The following is a 20,909-nucleotide window of genomic DNA, read 5'->3' as shown; positions in this document are numbered from 1 at the left end:
TTTCATTCCACCATCTGTTTTTGCGTTTCCTCGGAAGAATGCCTATACTTTTTTTGGAAGCTTCTACAAATGCTTCTTTCAGTTCTAACCAGTTGGATGGATTCTGGTTGGAGATATTTGCAATAAAGGAGCCCGAGCTTTCTTTAAGATGTTCCGGGTCAATTCGCAGTTTCCTGTTTGTTCTGATTTTGGGTCTGTTAGGTTGAAATTTGACTTTAACTAGAGGTAAGTGGTGATCAGAGTCAATAACTCCTTTCTTGACTTAGCACGTTCAGTACCAGCTTCTCAGTGGGACACTTGATTGCCTGGACCAGCCATTTTCATGCCAGGCCTTCTTAACATGCTTCACTTAATAAACATTTACCATTACTCCTGAACTATAACTGTTAGAAACATGATACCTTGTGCTTACCTCTAGTAGATACTGAGGGTGTGATATCTGATATCACAGGTTCCAGGGTGGAGAGGAACACCACACTTATTGCAGTACCATATTGTTCAACTTCTTTGTTTTTTGTGCACACACTACACTTTCTTGAGGGGTCCTCTTACTTTTTACAGGAGGAAATTTAACAAGAACATGCTGCTTCCTTTTTCCATCAAGCCGAAAAACTGTGTCCTTTGTTAATGCTCGTCATGGGGGTGGGGATTTAGAGGTGTTCGTACTTGATGAAGATGCTTCAGAAGGAACTGGAGATACTGACTGAATTATTTGCGTGGCTTGTATCAGATATCTACAGACTGTTTGCATGAACAACAGAAATGAGAGGGATTTGTTTCTAGTGTTCTTTTGATGAAGCCTAAATGCATTGAAGAGGGCACATAGTAAAATAAAAAAGAAAACCTTTTTGGGCCACTTCACTGTTTTCCTCATGAATGGATACATTGCAAGGTTCTGATCAGCAATATCCACTCCATGCATATGTGGGTTATAATCAACAATACATTCCGGCTTCATTGCAGGTTTTCGAAATTTACCTTTTGGTACTTCCGTCATTTCTGCTGAATGCATTGTTGAAATCATTGTTATGACCCTCTTGTCCATCCATGAAAGAAGAAGAACCTCGTCATTTCTAATAAAAGTCATTTCTCCCCTCTTCAGACTTTTCTGTCGTTCCCTGACTTCTTTAGGGACCCCCTGTTTTGCCGTATAGTTCCACAAACAGTAGTGTTGCGCTCACCCAACTCCTTAGCCAAACCTACACTGTTATAAAAATTATCCATATATACCGCGTACCCCTGGTCAAGGTAGGGATTCAGTAATTCCAACACTGTGTCTCTGAGTGAAATTCCACTTCCATCATAAATTTTGAGAGTGCAAATATATCCTGAACTAGACTCGCACACCATCCTGACCTCGCCAAGCTAGCATCCCCTCATCCAATGCATTATTTTTGCCTGAAGTGTATACGTTTGAAAATTTATTGCTCAATATTTCCAAATAGGTCTAATTTTATACAGCCTATCTGTACTCTCAGCATAATGATTACTGTCACTGAAGTGAAGAAATGAAAGAATATGAAGGAAGCGTGTTTGGGACATTGTTTTAGAAAATATCGGAGTCTGAAAAACAGGGTCTTCGGTCCAGTACATTTTTATATCAGGCTTTTGGACTATACCTGTGATGAACATCAACCCTAAAAATTTTTCAACTCGGACACATCAATCGGTTTCCAGGATTGCATAATCAAATTCTTTGTGAAAGGCCGGTGCGCCACACTTATCACTTGACTCACGTATAGATTCGTCTGTTCACACACATACTGATAAAATTCGTCATTCATGAAAATACTCATGTAACTCATAATATCTTGCTCATTTTCTATTTGAACGTTTAGCCCTGAATTCCCTGTAAATGATGGAACAGGTGGACAATAACTAGGATGATATGTATCAGGCACTTCACTTTCCTCTATAGGCCTATCGCATTCAGGAATCGGAATTTCCTCGTCACTCTCACTTTCACTATCTGAGTCTATTTCAGGAATAAGTTCATCACCAGAATCATCATTGTGAACAATATCTAACAGTTCTTCTTCCTTAAGAATTTTTTTTTATAAGCCATTATACTACACTCGGTAAGAACGACACGCACTGCATTGGAATCTCAAGTACCGACTTGACGCATGAGGAAGTGCTGAGTTTTCCAGCTAAAACTGCTGAGATAAACATGAGCCCACTCAACGTGAGGGTTATCTCAACAAGGTCAACCAACTTCCTGTTACAACCAGTAACGCTGACTAAGGTGTAAGAATGCATAGGTGATGAATATAAATAGCATTGCTTCGCACGGAACATTAAAACGTCTTACGCCGTCCACGGCCCGCAGCATAGGAGCAAGCATAAACGTCTTACACCGTCCACGGTCCGCAATGAGTTAAACATAATACCAATGTAATGGTCCGTTATTGGACATTATAAATTTTCCAGCTAACTCATTCTTGGTTGCCTGCGTTTCGCCCTCGTGTGCTAAGTTAGGCTCGTCAGTTGGGACTTAGCACACCACCCAACATTTGCATCATTTGATGGCCAGGCAGGCATCTATTTTTGGAAATGAGACATAGCTCTCATAGTGCATTGGCACTGCTGGTGGCTTCAAATAGCCTATGCAGTGGCCTCCACGGTATGCACTAGCCTTGTGTCTTGGGTGGTGTGCTAAGTCCCAACTGACGAGCCTAACTTAGCACACGAGGGCGAAACGCAGGCAACCAAGAATGAGTTAGCTGGAAAATTTATAATGTCCAATAACGGACCATTACATTGGTATTATAAATTTACTCATTCAGGACAAATATTTTAGGTTCCCTATGGGAATCAACATTTGCATCATTTGATGGCCAGGCAGGCATCTATTTTTGGAAATGAGACATAGCTCTCATAGTGCATTGGCACTGCTGGTGGCTTCAAATAGCCTATGCAGTGGCCTCCACGGTATGCACTAGCCTTGCGTCTTGGGTGGTGTGCTAAGTCCCAACTGACGAGCCTAACTTAGCACACGAGGGCGAAACGCAGGCAACCAAGAATGAGTTAGCAGGAAAATTTATAATGTCCAATAACGGACCATTACATTGGTATTATAAATTTACTCATTCAGGACAAATATTTTAGGTTCCCTATGGGAATCAACATTTGCATCATTTGATGGCCAGGCAGGCATCTATTTTTGGAAATGAGACATAGCTCTCATAGTGCATTGGCACTGCTGGTGGCTTCAAATAGCCTATGCAGTGGCCTCCACGGTATGCACTAGCCTTGCGTCTTGGGTGGTGTGCTAAGTCCCAACTGACGAGCCTAACTTAGCACACGAGGGCGAAACGCAGGCAACCAAGAATGAGTTAGCTGGAAAATTTATAATGTCCAATAACGGACCATTACATTTGTATTATAAATTTACTCATTCAGGACAAATATTTTAGGTTCCCTATGGGAAGCAACATTTGCATCATTTGATGGCCAGGCAGGCATCTATTTTTGGAAATGAGACATAGCTCTCATAGTGCATTGGCACTGCTGGTGGCTTCAAATAGCCTATGCAGTGGCCTCCACGGTATGCACTAGCCTTGCGTCTTGGGTGGTGTGCTAAGTCCCAACTGACAAGCCTAACTTAGCACACGAGGGCGAAACGCAGGCAACCAAGAATGAGTTAGCTGGAAAATTTATAATGTCCAATAACGGACCATTACATTGGTATTATAAATTTACTCATTCAGGACAAATATTTTAGGTTCCCTATGGGAATCAACATTTGCATCATGAGTTAAACATTCATAATTATTTAGGGGATCTCCAAGTCATTTTCTTTCGTAGGAAATGAGTTGACATTAATTTTAAATCAAAACTTTTGCAGAAGCCAATGAATCTTTCTCCATTTCTATTGGTTCTCTGGTGAGTTGAATAGAGTCCCACGGTGGTTCTGAAATTATTTCCTTGCCAATTTGGACATTAAAATCTCCCAAAATGATTTTGACATGATGCTTCTGAATTTTCACTGTAGCTTCCTCTAGTTGTTCCCAGAAGTCGTCTACTTTCTGTGGATCTGTTTGATTGTAGTTGTTTGTAGGTGCATGTGCATTGATTAGTGTATAGGCTTTGTTGACTTCATTGAGGGTAATGAAATTCTTTCAGGAGACGTGAAGTTCAGTGCTGAGTTTGTAAGATTTCTCCTCACTGCAAATGCAGTACCAAACTGATGTGGCTTGTTAGGGAGGGAGATTGCTGATTTACGTTTGTAAATTCTGTAACTATCTGAATCGAAATGATTTTCATCAGCATACCTGGTTTCTTCGAGTGCTAAAATTTGGACGTTCAATTTATCTAGTAAGTTTGTTAGTTGTTTTAGCTTTCCAGTTTTAAGAAGAGTATTGATGTTTAAAGTGCCAATGAAATGTTTGCGCTTTGGGCGAAGAGATTTGGGAAGCTCCAATCCATTCCCGCCTGATGTTCTCGGTCCTCCAGAATCAGATGAACGAGAAAGACTAGTATGAATACTAGGGCCTGGGGTAGTAATGTCTTGAAATGACATTTCCATCATGCTAGTAAGCTGAAGAAAATGGGGAGATTGACCTTCGTTAACTTCATTGGTACAACTAAGGTGTTGAGCCTTAGAGGTTGCCTCATGATGTTTTCTGGCTGCACAAGTTTTTGGTCCGCGAGGGGTATTTTATTTCTCTCATACCCTCCGGACAAGTCTGGCGAGCTCCCCAATCTGCCACCTGGGGCGCGCCCGCTAGAATAACAGGAAAACCTCCATGGGATTATTATTATTATTATTATTATTATTATTATTATTATTATTATTATTATTATTATTATTATTATTATTATTATTATTATTATTCGTTGGGGCCATCAAGGACCATGTTAAGTCTTGTTGCATTTGACACTGAACTTGGCCTTCTTTAGAGCCCAAATTTCCCTCATTCTTTGTGAGTGGGTCTGCTTACGCTCCTCTTTCCAAAGGGCACCGTGTCTTCTCTTCGGTTGCTCGTCTCGGTTTAGCCTGTTCGTCAATATTTTCTTGCGGAAGAGATCTCTGTTAAGGGTGTCTTCAGCTGAGATATGTAGCATTTGCAGGTCTTCTTTGGTATTTCTAAACCAGGGAATTGTGGTTTTGGGGTTTGAATCAAAAAAGTGAAAGATTTCTTTAGTTAACTTTCTTCCGTCCATTCTTTTCAGATGACCGTAAAATCGTGCCCGTCTTTTTCTGATTGTTTTTGCGTAATTTTCTCTATTTAGCTGTAGACTTCCTTGTTGGATCTCTTTTGATGGATTCCATTTCTGTACGTTGATCCCAAGATTCCTCTTTTCTCCAGTTCTTCAAGGAGTCCTTTGTTGGCATTTAGAGACAGGGTTTCGGCTGCATATAGAACTACTGGCTTCAGAACTGTTTCATAGTGACGTATCTTGGTGTTTTGGGAAAGGCATTTTTTGTTGTAGATTGAGCGGGATGTTTGGTGGGCTATTTCCAGTTTGCGTACTCGCTCCTGAAGTGCTTCTTTGTCCAGTCCATTTTTCATGATGATCTCACCCAGGTATTAGAATTTGTCTACTCGGGTGATATCTCCGTATTTTGTATGGAGTTTTGGTGGAGCCTCTTTGATGTTAGTCATTACTTCCATTTTCTCGCTGCAAACGAGTTTGTTCGGCAATTTCCTTTAAAATTTCAACTTGAGCTCTAGCGGTTTCTATGTCGTTTGAGAGAACAGCAATATCATTGGCAAATGCTAAGCAGTCTGTTGCGATCCCCTTGGATTTGGTTCCTATTCTCAATGGACTGTAGTTGGTTTCCTGTAATCTCACGCGCCAGGTTCTGATGATCTTTTCAAGAACACAGTTGAAGAGTATCGGGGATAGTCCATCACCTTGTCAGACTCCTGTTTTGATGTCAAAGGAATGTGAGAGACATCCGTGGAACTTCACCTTGGATTTTGTATCGGTCAGGGTGGCTCTAATTAATGCCAGCAGTTTTAAATCAACTCCAAATTCATTTAAGATGTTTAGCAGGACTTCCCGGTCAATGGAGTCGTACGCTTTCTTAAAGTCCACAAAGACAATTACATACTGCTTGGACCTTAGTGTACAATATCTGATGATCGTTTTGAGATTTTGGAACTGTTCAGCTGTTGAGCGACCTTTTCTGAACCCTCCTTGGTATTCACCTATTTGATGTTCAACTTGTGCTTCCAAACACTCCAGGATGGCAAGTGATAGAATTTTGTAAGTCACGGGTAGCAAAGATATTCCTCTATAGTTGTTGATGTTCTTCATGCTGCCTTTTTTGTGCAATGGATGGATCAAAGCTATTTTCCAATCTTCGGGTAGGGTCTCCTTGTTCCAAATTTCTTCTATTTGCTTTTGCAAGATATCAAGTGATTCCTCTGGGGCATATTTCCATAGTTCTGTTACTACTGAGTCTCCCCCCGGCGCTTTGTTATTTTTGAGACGGGCAGTGTGGCGCTTGATTTCATCTCTGTCGGGTGGTTTGGAATCTGGGTACCTGAGTAAGGGTTCCTTGGTCTCAATGGCGCTTTGCGGCTTAGAGCAATTAAGTAAATTCTTGAAGTAATCTGCCAGAATGCTGCAATTTTCTTCATTTGACGTCGCCAGTGTGCCGTCTTTTCGTTCAAAGCATAGAGATGGTGGTTTATAGCCAGTGAGTTTGCGTTTGAAGGCTCTGTAGTACTCTCTGCTTTCATTCTTCCTAAAGTTTTGTTCTATCTTTTCAATGAGAGATTTTTCGTATGTACGTTTCTCAGTTCTGAACACCCTATGTGCTTGGGCACGTTGGGTTTTGTAGGTTTCCCAATCATTTTCTGATTTCGTAGAGTAGTACTGTTTCCACGCATTGAGTCTTTCTTGGAGGACTGATTCGCAGGTACTATTCCACCAGGCATGCTTTTTGCTTCTCTTGATTTCTGCAATGTCTTTGGCGGCCTCAACAAGGAGACTTTTGGCGTTGTTAAAGTCACAGTCATTTGGTCTAGCCTTCTCCTGGAACTCCTCGACCCTTTGCCGAAGTTTATCATTGTCGAAGCGTGTGATCTGTTTGGTTGTCTTCCTTATGTTTGCGGGAATTGGTTTGAATTTGATAAGAGACATATAATGATCTGAGGCCACATTGATGCCTTTCTTTACCTTGACATTCATAATCTCAGGGCTGTTTCTCCTGGAGATTGCAACATGATCAATTTGGAACTCTCCGAGAGCTTGGACGGGAGAACGCCAAGTCATTTGCTTTCTGGGTAGGTGGCGAAAGTGGGTCGACATGACCTGCAGGTTGTGATTTTCGCAAATGGACACCAGTCTTTTGTCGTTGGGATTGGTTCTTTTGTGAGCAGGGTAATTTCCTATAACTTTCTTGTACTTCTTTTCACGACCTAGTTGGGCATTGAAGTCACCGAAAAGAAGCTTGACATGGTGTTTGGGGATTTTGTTTAATTTTTCATCCAGTAGGTCCCAGAAATTATCAAATTCGTCTGGATCAGACTTGTTCTTATCGTTTGTAGGAGCATGTGCGTTAACTAGGGCGTAGGTTTTGTTCACGCATTTAATTGTGAGTATAGACAATCTGTCATTCACAGGTTCGAAATTTGCAACCGATTTAAGGATCTTGGTTCTAACAGCAAACGCGGTTCCAGGCATCACAGCCCCATTGAGGATTCCTCTTTGCGCTTTGCCCTTGAAAAATCGGTAGCCTTCGGATTCAAAAATCTCTTCATCTTGGTACCTTGTTTCCTGTAGGGCTATTATGGATATCTGATTTTCGTGAAGAGCTTTGGTGAGGGTTTTCAGCTTGCCAGTTTGTGTAAGTGAATTTATGTTGAAAGTTGCTAGAAGGGTTTTAGATTTTGGCCTGAGTTTTTGACTCTTCGGGGTACACCGAGACGCTCCGACTCGTCTCTTGCATGATGTCGAGTTTCCCCCAGAATCCGAACGAGACTTGTGCGCCGTGGCGTTCACGACGAGGGATTTATCCGAAGATTTACGCCCTGGGGTATGTTTCTTGAAATGTTGTGCCATCCTGCTTTTTGACTTGACTTTGCTTTGGACGGGTACCCATCCTTTTATAACTAGGGTTTTAGCCCTAAAGGTTACCTGGCTTCTGATCATTTACCAGTCTTCGCCGTAACCCTGGCAAGGGACTAGTTTTTTGTCACGGTGGTATTTTATTTCCCTACTACCCTCTGACTCTGCTGGCGGCAGAGCCAGCGGGCTTCCCCAATTCCAATGGGACGTGCCCAATGGAGGTAACCAGTAAATCCCCACACGGGTATTATTATTATTATTATTATTATTATTATTATTATTATTATTATTATTATTATTATTATTATTATTATTATTATTATACAAGTGATATATTATGAACTTTAAGTAGTAGATGCCTGTGTCTCCACCTTCATAGCTGAACTTATTAACTATTTTTGTTTCACAATAAGTGGTGGTATATATTTGAGAATGAAACAGGACGTGAAGATAGAATCTTTGCTGTAAAGTCTAGTAAGTTCTGTTCTTTAAATCTAACATATGTTTTTATTGCTGGGACTTACAAGCTATATATTCTGTTATTTAGTTGTTAACATAGTGTGACTTTTCTGGGTGAATCCTTTTTTCTTACTTGCTCTAAACTCAATTGCCTATGAACATATTCTGACAGTTAAGTCTAATTTTTCTGTTTCAGATGTAAAAAATCGACTGTTAGGTAGACCTAGTTTACTACCTCATATTCCTACAGAGAAGTCTGTCCAATCTAATAAAAGTCTAACTTTATTGTGGGGAGCCACTGGGGAACAGGAATGGACCCCAGCACTTACAACAGGTAAACATTAATAACATTTGAAGTTCTATTCAATTGTAATAATTTCTTTGCTTCACCTTATTCTTAAGGTCTGAAATCATGCCTCTAGCATCATTGTTTTAGAAAAATGTTGGTCTCATTTAAGGTTATCAGATATTATGTGTGTCTGAATATGTTCTTCACAAATATATTTACATAGTAGCTTTTGAAGGTATTTCGTGATATGCATGTTAGTCACCTTCTACACATGAGGGTGTCAGAGGTCACTTATGATGTATGACACTTATGACACACCAAGCTCACCTTCAATATATTTATTTGGTTAACTACACTCCTTACATACAGTCGATACAGTTGTGTATGTACATGAACTCCCTGATAGACGGCAGGGCACTGTCTGTCTGCAATACTCAACATACAAGTGGACTTACGTTCCAAAACATTTTACAGTGATAAAATTACTCTAATAGTCCACAGTAAATGCTCATTCAATGAAGTTGTTTACTAGCTCTGTTCTAAGAACTTTCCCACTCCCTGTGTTGGATTTGCATCCTTTTTATATTTTATTGCTGTGAAGTGGCTTGGATTATGCATCAAACTGTGATAAATCATAAGTGTCCTCTGTCCCACATTGCTTCTATGTGAATGAAAAACACTACCTTCCCATTGCTACTCCCATTATCGATTATTGCTCTCTTAATGGTGAGTAAAGAATCTGCCTCCCTGTCGTTTCCTGCTCTGAGAGACTCTGAGACTCATACATTCGTAAGTCCAAGCGAGATTCAGATCTGAACATTAGATAACGCCACCTTAGGTCATTCCCTTGAGTCTAATTTTTATAGATGCTTGTATCAGCTGATTTTGAGTACTGCATATACCAGGGTCGATCCCTAAGTTAAGGCAAGAACTTTTTATTTCCTGAAAATGTGACAAAGCCAAATATTTAATATATACATTTGAATGTATGTTACATGAACTTTGTAATGTTGTTATTGGCGTATAAAACATGACACACCAAGCACACCTTCTATACATTTATTTAGTTACCTACACTCGATACATACAATCGATACAGATGTGTCTGTACACTAACAGTTCTCAAACTTCCGGGTAGATGCAGGGCATTGCCTATCTACAATTCTCAATATCCTCCCCACCGTGGTCGATTTTGAGGGTGATGACCAGTTGTATGGGCGTGCTGTTGGTGGTCCCATCAGCTGTCCGTAGGATGAGAGTCCACACCTTCCCATCTCTTCCAGATCTTCTCTCGGTGATGCAAGCTCTTCGCCACATATGCCTTGGTCTCATGTTGTCTTGAATAAGGACAATGTCTCCTACTCTGCACTCCATCAATCTTCCCTTCGGGCTCTGAACTTCATGGTAGTTCCTGAGTTCGAGAAAATACTCTTAGTTCGCTTCTGAGGTCTTTGAGGATACTGGACTCTGGACCGGTGGGCAACGTCATTAGTTGTTCACCATTTAAAAAATGGCTTGGTGTCAGTACCTCCTGAGGAAAGCAATGGCAAACTACCTCGCCTTGCCTAGTACGCCTCATTTTGCTACTGCCATTGGTTTTTGTGGTTTCCCTATAACTGCATAGCCTTTGGTGGTGCTATTTGAGGATCCAACCAGCCTCTGGGCTGATGACCTAACATACACAGTACCTCCGCGTCATCTTGAATCATAGGTCGAGAGTTGAGGGTGGCTTATGTTTCCACCCGTAAGGTTGTAAGTGTCTCTTCATCAACATGCAACCATCCCAACATGTTCCTGAGGCATCGTTTTGTCATTCCAACCATTCTTTCCCACCAGCCTTCCCACCAAGCCACCTGTGGAGCCATGAACTTCCAGGAGACCTGAAGGTGAGCGAAGTGTTGGCTCGTGAACGGACTAGTGAACAGTTGGGTGAGAATGACCAGGTCCTTATTAACTGATTGGAATGTCTTCACGTTGTCAGAGCAATTGGTAAGTGGTACTCCTCATCTACCACAGAACCGTCTAAATGCCATCATAAACTTTCTGTGCTCCTATCCTATGCTATGCTAGTTCAAAGTGCAGAGCTCTTGTCATAGCGCACTTGAAGAGGACATTGTAAGATTTCTGTGGCTGGCTCCCCACTTTTATGTAAAGTGGGCTGGCAAAATCGACACCCATGACGGCGAATGGCTGCGTGAGTTACCAAGCAGCAGGCAAGGGCGCTTCTATTTCACGTCCTCGGTCGTTCTTGGCAATTTTGCATGGTAAACATCTGTGAATGAACTTCTTGACTGATTGTCTTGCCTTGTGAATCCAAAGTTCCTTGCATAGCTCCGATAACACAATCCTAACTCCCAAATGATGTAGGCGTATATGGGTTTGTTTTATCAGAAGCTTCACAAATGAATGGGAACCGCCGAGAAGGAGGGGGGTGCTTTTCCTGTTGAGTCCATTCTTCATACTGGAGGCATTCCCCTAATCGTATGAGGCCATCCTGTAGGAAGGGGTTGAAGCGTCCAATTTTGGATCTTCCTGAGAGTTATGTTTTCTCGCTCAGGGCATTGTATTCAATGGTAAAGCTCTCTTGCTTGGGCATATGGATCCAGCGCAGTCATACAGCCTCCAGTTCATGTGTGGTCAGATGGCCGTTGAGTTTCTCCGAGTGTCTTGCATTATGGATGAAACGGGGAATCCAAGCCATCATGTGTAACACCTTCCAGTAAGAACTGTATTTTGAGACGCCGATGGGAGATTCCCAGGTACTCATCTTTAGCACATGCTGGTTCACCTTTTGGATCTCTGGAAGTGAATCCTCTGAGAATATGTTGGGAGGCCAGGTACCTGGCTGTTCGCTGAGCCATGGAGGTCCCTGCCACCATGTGATGGAAGACTGTATTTCTTGCGGAGACATTCCATGTGACGCAAGATTTGCTGGATTACTATCCGTGGGACAATGTCACCACTGAACTGGAGTCACATATTCATGAATTTCCATGACACAGTTGGAGACAAACGTCTTTCAGAGACATTTGCGATAACATATCGAATTGACTCACAGAAATACCCTACTTTAATAAGCGTGAACCCATCAAAGCAGCCAGTAGCTCCAGTCTTGGCAGTGTCTCTTTCTTTATTTATTGGTGATACTCAATTTTTGTTGCATTCCAGGTGAACAATAATATTGTCATCGAGCTGTGTTCTCATGTACAATACAGCTCCATAAGCTCTCTCGGATGCGTCGCAGAAAACATGAACCTGGGGAGCCTCTTGTGTTCGACTAGACGTCCCTAGTCAGTGAGGAACCATTTTAATTGACAAGTGAGAAAGGCTTGAAATCCAAATTTGCCATCTTGCTGCGAAGTATGAGGGAAGAATATCGTCCCATTTTATGCCCCTACACAACGTGTCCTGGAATAGGATTTTTACTGCGATGGATGCTAAAGAGAAGATGCCGAGAGGATTGTAAAATCTCGAAATAGTGTGAAGCACCTGTCTCTTTGTAGTGGGTTTGTCTTGCAGCCTGTCATTGATGTGATGGTCGAAGAGCAGTGAATCAGATTCGGTGTCCCAACTGACACCCAGAACTGTGGTTTCTCATTAGATTTCCTGCCCTTCTGCCTTCTGTTTGTATTTGAATCAACCAATTAGGTTAAAATCCCCGACCCAGCCAGGAATCGAACCCGAGACCCTCTGGACAAAGGCCAGCACGCTAACCATTTAGCCATGAAGCCGGACGTAGGCTGAGATTACAATACATGTAATAAGTGGCAGATTGTACTAATACTGCAACATTCATCTTGGAGTTGTCTTAGGCACTAGGGCTGTGATCTAAATCTGCATCCTTGTTAGTTCATCCCACTGGTACTAGATACTTTAAGCATTAGCCATTTCTCTGTTATATTTGCAATCATGCATTACTTCCAGTTAATTTTCCGTGTCCCAAATATAAGTCCATGCGACTTAGCTGACTTGTTTGTGGCGTCTGGAGTGGCTGGTTACAAATTTGTCGTCCATGTTCTCGCACAGCAGTGTCACGTATTGTAACAGTCACTCCCGGGTTTCGGCACCAAAATATTGGGGGATAAAACATGACACACCAAGCACACATTCAATAAATTTATTTAGTTTGCTACACTCCTTACATACTGTTGATACAGATGTGTCTGTACATGAACAGTTCTCAAACTCACTGGTAGATGGCGGGGCACTGTATCTTTTCAATCCTCAACAGTTGCTGGCAGAACAGGTATGGGTGTATCATCCTGGCCGTGATCACGCTCCCTGTGTCAGTTTTCTGATGTCAGGGGTATGTAATGAACCAAAATCGAATATCATTCATACATCCATGTGACTTCGATCTTATTCCCATAGTGAAATAGTCATTGCATGGGAAATGATTTACCAACAAACAAGGCATTGTATGAGTAGTTCGACATGCGTCACACTGCACATTGACGAAGTTCATCGGTAGCAATGAACCATAAACAATCTAATAGACTACTTTGAAGGATATTAAAGAGCTTGTACAATACGTACAATGATTGTAAACTGGTTATACAACAATAGAAGAAATAAAGCAGTGTTTTTCCTTCTTAAAGGTGAAGCTTCCATGGTGTGTAGAATTATTTAGTTTATTTTTGAGGTTAAACCGTGTTGTTGTTTTTTGTACATTATGTACAGTTGCCAACGTTTTGAATACATTGCAGTATTCTTTGCGTGATTGCTGCCTGGGAAACTGATTACCTCAGTCGCCTTGACATGGAATACTGCAATGTATTTGAAACATCGGCAAACTGTACGTAATGTAGAGAAAACAACAACACAGTTTAACCCGGAAAATGAACTAAATAGTGTTTGTCCTTTTACTTTACCAGATATTCCTACATCCCTATCTCATGCGGCATCAATTTAAAAAGTTATTCTCATACACTTCCAAATTTACTTGTACATTTCCTGTGTTGAAGCTTTTTTGAGAGAGAGAGAGAGAGAGGAAAAAAGTAGCCATGATTTCTGAATCAACCCTTGTCCTTTTACCGTATCAGATTTTTTTTTTTTTTTTTTTTTGGAAATGCTCTAATTAATAATTTTGTCCTATATCAAATGCACTTGGTGCTCTATACTTGTACATATCTTCTGCTTCCAGCTCTTTGACTCCACATTCGTGATATCATTATTTTTAAATTTAATATATACTGACCTATACGTGCATCTTGATTATGAGCTAATTTACATTATTGTCTGAACTGATAGTGATCATATTGCTTTTACTGAACAGTTTTTTTCTTTCCCCCCTGCTGTTACTCTGCTCGTCAGTTTTATTCTCTACAAAAAACCTTTTTCAGTGGCCATTTTTTCTGAGGTTTTATTTTACGTTCCTGACCTATACATACATGGGCAGATTGAAAAGTAATGCACAATTTTTTTTGAAAATATTTAATAAGCAGGAAAAACAAAAACTTATGCTAAAGAGAACTACAGGTTTTACTACTTTTCAACATAGGAACCAAGTATCTTGAGATATTTCTTTCCTCATGAAACCAAGTTGAATGTTCCTCATTCATAGAACTCCATTCCTTGGAATATAGCCACCTGTGCATAACCGATGTAACTTTTTCATCTGAACCGAATCGTTGAATCCCTAGGAGTGTCTTCAGCTCTGTAGAAGTGAAAGTGAGATGGCGCAAGGTCTAGATTGTTTGCCATACTTCTCACCATACACCATATGATGCAGACCTTGCACCATCTGACTTTTATCTTTTTGGACCACTGAAGAAATTCCCAGCTCTACGGTTCAGATGATGAAGTGAAATAGGTTGTGAGCTGATGGCTATACCCCCAGGGAATGGAGTTATATGAATGAGGCATATTTAACATGGTGTCAAGATGGGATAAGTATCTTGGGAAATTTGAAAAATAGATAAAACCTTAATTTTCTTGTGTGTATTTTTGTCCCTATTCATTAGATATTTTGTCAAAAGATTGTACTGCATTACTTTTCGATCTGCCCTCTTGAATAACTTTGTTATAATTAAATTTACCTCTGTGGAGGTAGTTGGATTGTGGAAGATTTGATTCATCTGAGGTTGATCCTAAGAATTGAGAATAGAGCTATCAGACACAGCGTATCATTCATGCAGCAGTGTATCAGATACTTTTATAAAATATGTGATTGTCATTATTGTTTGGACTCGTTTTTCAAAAGTATAATGTTCCTCTGAACATGAACTTTCCTGCAGGTCTCTCATGGGAAAAAATGTAGAAAGGGTGGAAGGAAATCAGTATGGTATGTAGAAAATACAGTTTGCTGTCTAACAGTTAATTATTGCAAATAAATTTCCTCATGGGTCAGTGGAGATCCATATGATTTCATTATGATGAGAAGCTGAATGTATTGGTTACTTGCCTCAATTGTAAGCTCTTTGTATATATTGTCAAAGACAAGAAGTTGGGAAGGTGACAGGAACACACACACAGAACAAACAGACAAGTTTAGGCAGAGGGAACAGTAGAAATGTAAGACAAGAATAAGCATAAAATCAAAGGTCTATAACAACAAAACCGAGCAAGTTTCTAAATGGTTTGGGTCTTGTAGTTGTCTGCTTGCATTCAGGATATCGGTGAATCGAACCCCGTAGACAGCAGCCCCAAAGTGGGTTTTCCAGATTTTTATGGCTGTATCTAAAAAAAGAGCAGTTTGGTTAAAATATGAATTGCCCTTATATGATAGAGGGATTAATTTTATAGTACACCTATTTTTATGTTCTATGAACAGCTGATTTATGTTATGAGATTCATCTATCTAACACTTACTTGATATGTCGGCTTGTTTTATACAGTGAATTGAAATGGTTGGAAGAGGTAGTGAAAATGAAAACCTACAACCTGTTTTCCAGTCAGTGACCGGGTCAGGGATGGAATGAATGAAGCCCCATCTTGCGGCGAGGATAGAAATCGTGCCGGCTGCCGAAGCCTGTCACACTTCTCTGGGGCAATGATTAATGACTGACAGATGAAATGAAATGATAGTGGAGAGAGTTGCTGGAATGAATGATGACAGGGGAAAATAGGAAAACTCAGAGAAAAACCTGTCCCGCTTCCACTTTGTCCAGCACAAATCTCACATGGAGTGACCGGGATTTGAACCACGGAACCCAGCGGTGAGAGGCCGACGCACTGCCGTCTGAGCCACGGAGGTTCCATAGGAAGACGTAGCGTTTGTGCAATATACAACTGTTATAAATATGTTATAAACAGCAAACCAATCCGAAATATTTCTTCAGATTCCCCAGAAATAAAGAAATGTATGTATGATCGATGAAGCAGGCTATCATTAGGCCTACTCAGATGGCTTGCTTTTAATATGTTGATAAAATCATTGCAAAATAATCTTAAGAAATATGATATTCACTGGGAGGGGAAAGTTTGTAGTTGGGCCCATATTAAAGAATTTTATGAAAAGGATGCTGTAATGGTACCTCAACTTACTCTTTGTTTGGCAGAGAAATGCATCACACACCCTCCATGTACACCCATAAGAGTATGTTTAACACTACGTGTTCTGAGTCACACTGTAGATACACGTACATTAGTGCATGAATGTTTCAATTCTTTTCTATATTTATTTATTTATTTATTTATTTATTTATTTATTTATTTATTTCATTGCTTATTTGTTTGATTTACTGTTCAACAGGCATTTCTGCCCACTTACAGAACATTTTCATTTCTTATTTCTAATGTTATAGATCATCTACTGCTTTCACAGCTGAATTAATTGAAATCTGTGATATTTTTTAAAGACATTTTCACATCATCAAAATTCGTTACCTCAAAGGTATTTAGAAATTGCAAAATTTACAAGCATTAAGTGTTACATTGTTGCCTCCTTTCCCTCTTATAACAGAAAAGCAATTTATTTTTACCAATTCTTAACATTTAGAGAAGCTTGATGAAATTCAACACATTTTGAATCAAATAGTTGCTCAAAATTGACGCAAGTGTAATAGACTAATATAATTTGGAAACAATATTCTTTAACCCATGGATAATTAATGCAAATATTTATTATTATTATTATTATTATTATTATTATTATTATTATTTACATAGTTGTATACGAACCTTATTTGGCATAATCATGATCGTATTATTTGTGAGGTTATGTCATGAAACATCTGCTGTGTATATATATATATATATTAATGTGAGTATATTTAATGTAAGAACATGTAATTAATAGTATATAATTTATTATTACCTGTATGTATGATATATAATCCAATCTAACATTGTGCAACACACTGTAATGAGTCCAGAACTATGCTATGTGTGGCTAGAAGTATGTAGAAAGTACTATACATTATAAATAGGCTATTAGAGACTCTCGAATTTATGAGAAAAACATGTTATGTCATATTCTTCTAGAAGCCTGGTTATGCAGCGTATATAAAGAGGCAGTCTTGAGGATAGAGTTGAGTTGTTTTAATGAGACTTGTGTGGAAGTCGTCTGAACAGAGAGTTTGAAGTCAAGTATGTGAATTCGTTTTGCTGGGTGGTAGTTGATATGCATCTGTTGCAGTCTTCTTCTGATTCTTTGTAGTAGGCAGCTGTTCAAAAGGGTGGTTTATTGATGTGAATATAACATATGTATATAGTTTTTAAATAAAATAGTGTACACAACTGACAGCATCATGTGTGTGCTTCTTTTTACATCAGCCAATGATGTATCTGGAATTGAGATCCAGTGTGCTGAAAATCCTAGATCCACTTGTTTCATTGGGTCTTTTAGGTCAGGCATGGTGTAGGCGTCACTAACAGTCTTCTCGTTCAACTTGCGGAAGTCCATACACAGTCGATAGTCCCCATTCTTCTTCTTTGGTAGGACGATAGGCGAAGTCCAACAGGATGTAGAGGGTTCGATAAGACCTTGCCCTTCCGTCTCTTGAATCTTCTGAATGACGAACTTACGCTTATCAGGTTTGATTGGATATGGGCGTTGCTTGATGGGTGAGGAAGTGCTTCATTTAATGGTGTGCGTTACAGTGGTACTCCGTCCTGTTTTATTGGTGATGACTTCTGCAAAGTCCTTAAAGGCGTGTCTTAGCTCCTCTTCTTCACTTGATTGAAGATGCGTTAACGGGATGTCTCCCAGGTCTACGTCGACATCCACATCATTGTGAGTGCGGCGATTTCCATTACTCCAGGCGAACCTCAGACGTCTGCCTTTTCCCAATAATAATTCACGAGCTGCATAATCTAGGATCACCAAAAAGTCATGACCTAATATAATGTCAGGTATTAGATTCTGAATCACTGCACCGTTAATTACAATAGGCAGGTCCATGCATTAACGGTTAGGTTAGTCTGTCCTTGGATGGAATAGGTTACCCCGTCTGCTGCTCCCACTACCCTTCTGAGATGGTGAGACTTCATAGGCAGTAGTAGTCTGGCAACAGTCCCATTTACAAATGAGTGGCTTGCTTGGCTGTCGAGTATGACTGAAAATTTCTCGTTACCTATCCTGAAGATGATAGCTGGGCGAGGTTGGTCTGTTCTGCTCACAGTCTGACCAATCTCTTTCTTACTTGTCCAGGGCTGCTTGTCTTTCGGGTCTTGAGGCACATTCCTGTTCTCGGTCCCATCCCTCCTCAATTCAGAATGAGCTAGACCTAGTTTTTCCGACGTCACAGTTGGACATTTATTCTTCAGGTATTCCATTCTTCCACACTGGTAGCATTTCCTAACCAAGCTGGTCTCTTCTGTGGCTTTACTCTTGTGTTCTTCTTCCAACTGGGCGATGATTCTACGCAGATCATCAAAGGATCTCGGTTGTGATACCTTTGGTAGGGGGTCTAATCTTGTTGTGGAGTAGTTCTACGATGTCTGACAGAATCTCGTTCTCGTTTCCTTCAGCATGCAGCCGCTTGAAGGGCTGGTACGTCTGGAGGATGAACGCGCTTGCTCTCATGCTGGTGGGTTGTACATCAGTCAGTAGCTTCCTTTCACAGAGCTCTTCACCCCTTTGGAATTAAACCTAGCAAGGAATTCCCTCTTGAAATAAGTCCAATTTAAGCCCTGCAAGTTATTCCACTAAGTAGCGGCTTGCCCCCTTAACTGCAGTGTGACAAGTTGAATGAAGATGTCCTCCGGTAGATTAGTCCTTCCTAGTAGACTGACCAATCCCTCGATGAAGCTAGTCGGGTTCTCTTCCAGTCACCCATGGATTTCCGGAAGGTTCTCTATAATCACCTTCGGGTCTAGGTGTCCTGTATTGCCGGTTAGGTTTGAGGGGTTTGAAGGCATGGTGATAGGTCTTGTTCGATTTAATCTGTCTTCTACCGCATTAAAGATGGTCTCTCTCATATTCTGTACATCTCCCTTGATGGTCGAAATCCGGTTTTCTAACCTTCCTTTTTTTTTTTTTTTTTTCTTTACGTCGCATGGACACAGATAGGTCTTATGGCGAGATGGGATAGGGTAGGCCTAAGAGTGGGAAGGAATCGTCCATGACTTGAATTAAAGTACAGCCCCGGCATTCCCCTGGTGTAAAAATGGGAAACCACGGTAAACCATCTTCAGGACTGCCGACAGTGGAGTTCGAAACCACCATCTCCTAGATGCAAGCTCACAACTGCGCCCCCGTTACTGCATGGCCAACTCGCCCGGTAAAGGAAAGATTCTCTCAGTAATTACTAAATTGAGAAATATGAAATAAGAGATACAGTATGGCTTATTTCTACTCACTTCATGGGTCGATGAAGTGGAGCTTAAATAGAATGAAGTTGTGTGCTTAGCACAGCACTGACTGAGGAAGATACCTTTACAACTGAGTAATGTTTGTGTGGAAAGAGAAGAGGGTGAGGGGATAAGGAGTAGAAGAGAGGGAGGGATAGAATGGGGAAATGAGGGAGGGTAATGAGTGGGAGGTGAGGAGTGTAGGGAATTGGATGAAAGGAAAACTTATGCTGTAGGCCTATGTATTACAAGTTCCTCTTCACCGGCCCATGAGGTGAGTAGAAACAAGCCTTACTGTATCTCTTACTTCATATTTCCATTTTAATAATCATGGAGATAATCTTTCTTTGCATGCCATTTCATTCTTATTCTTCGTAGTCTCTTGAATATAAAATTACCAATGTTGCACAAACATCATTATTCAAGTTCTGTATTTACGTTATATTATCTGCCGCAAAAAAAGAGAGCACATGTAATTTATTTACATAGCACAGCATTTTAAATCTATTTCTAAAAGAGTAGTGTTTAAAAAGTTTGTAAACGTTGGGGTGGGAAGACGTGGGAGTAAGGGGACGACCTGCTCGACTTAGTGGTCTTAATGCCAATAGCGGACCATTTATATTGGTATTATTAGTGGTATATTCTGAGATGTCAGTGGAAAAATGACGTGGAATGACATTTGTAGGCAAAGAAGCTTGAGTGGTTCGCAGCAGTTCGAGTCTTGGCTACTCGTCATGAAAACATTTTACAATTCATAAGAAAATTAGTGAAAGCTGTAATTGTGCTTTTCTCAAAAGACAGTTTTCTTAATAGCAATAGTCAATAATTAATATACTTGGGGACAAAACATGATATCCTCAGTTCCTGGAAGTCAGCTGTAAGTTACACGCTGCTGAGTTAATGAGTTCGAAGTGATCCTTGCTTGGTGTGGAGAGGTTGCCAAACGACTCTCTTCAGTCTTTACTCTTTCTTCATGTCAAGTGCAGTGTAGTGACCTAGTGAGCATGGTATAAGTAATATTTGTAATATTTATAATTTATCAGTTTATTGCAAGAGCAGTAAAATGTCGGTCTTCTTCCGGCCGTGGGTAAACCAAAGATCACAGTGTACTGAAGCGGAACAAAATTAGCTGCCTGTGCCTTCTTCTTCTTCTTCTTCTTCTTCTTCTTCTTCTTCTTCTTCTTCTTCTTCTTCTTCTTCTTCTTCTTCACCTAGAACTCCAACCAGATGTGACAAAAATGTGATTGACAGAGGTGTTAAGTTAATGCCTTACTGTGTATTGCTTTCCCTTAACAGTCAGAGGCCAACGTGCTACCGTCTGCACCACGGAGAAGCCAATAACTATACTAATTAATAATAACAACAACAACAACAACAACAATAACAATAATAATAATAATAA

General features: G+C 40.4%; 1 protein-coding gene across 3 annotated transcripts in view; it reads left to right on the top strand.

Moving 5' to 3' along the window:
- The window catches only part of Iml1 (GATOR complex protein Iml1), a 724,094-nt gene that overhangs the window by 336,908 nt on the left and 366,277 nt on the right, over nucleotides 1-20,909 (top strand). For all 3 annotated transcript variants that reach the window (XM_067141784.2, XM_067141783.2, XM_067141785.2), the window contains exon 14: nucleotides 8,681-8,818. In XM_067141784.2, coding sequence (XP_066997885.1) covers nucleotides 8,681-8,818 — 138 coding nt within the window. The remainder of the gene's footprint in view (nucleotides 1-8,680; nucleotides 8,819-20,909) is intronic.

Source organism: Anabrus simplex, chromosome 2 (genome assembly GCF_040414725.1).
Source record: "Anabrus simplex isolate iqAnaSimp1 chromosome 2, ASM4041472v1, whole genome shotgun sequence".
Classification (NCBI taxonomy): domain Eukaryota; kingdom Metazoa; phylum Arthropoda; class Insecta; order Orthoptera; family Tettigoniidae; genus Anabrus; species Anabrus simplex.
The sequence above is the reverse complement of the archived record's forward strand: the minus strand, read 5'-3'. Positions and strand labels throughout refer to the sequence as shown.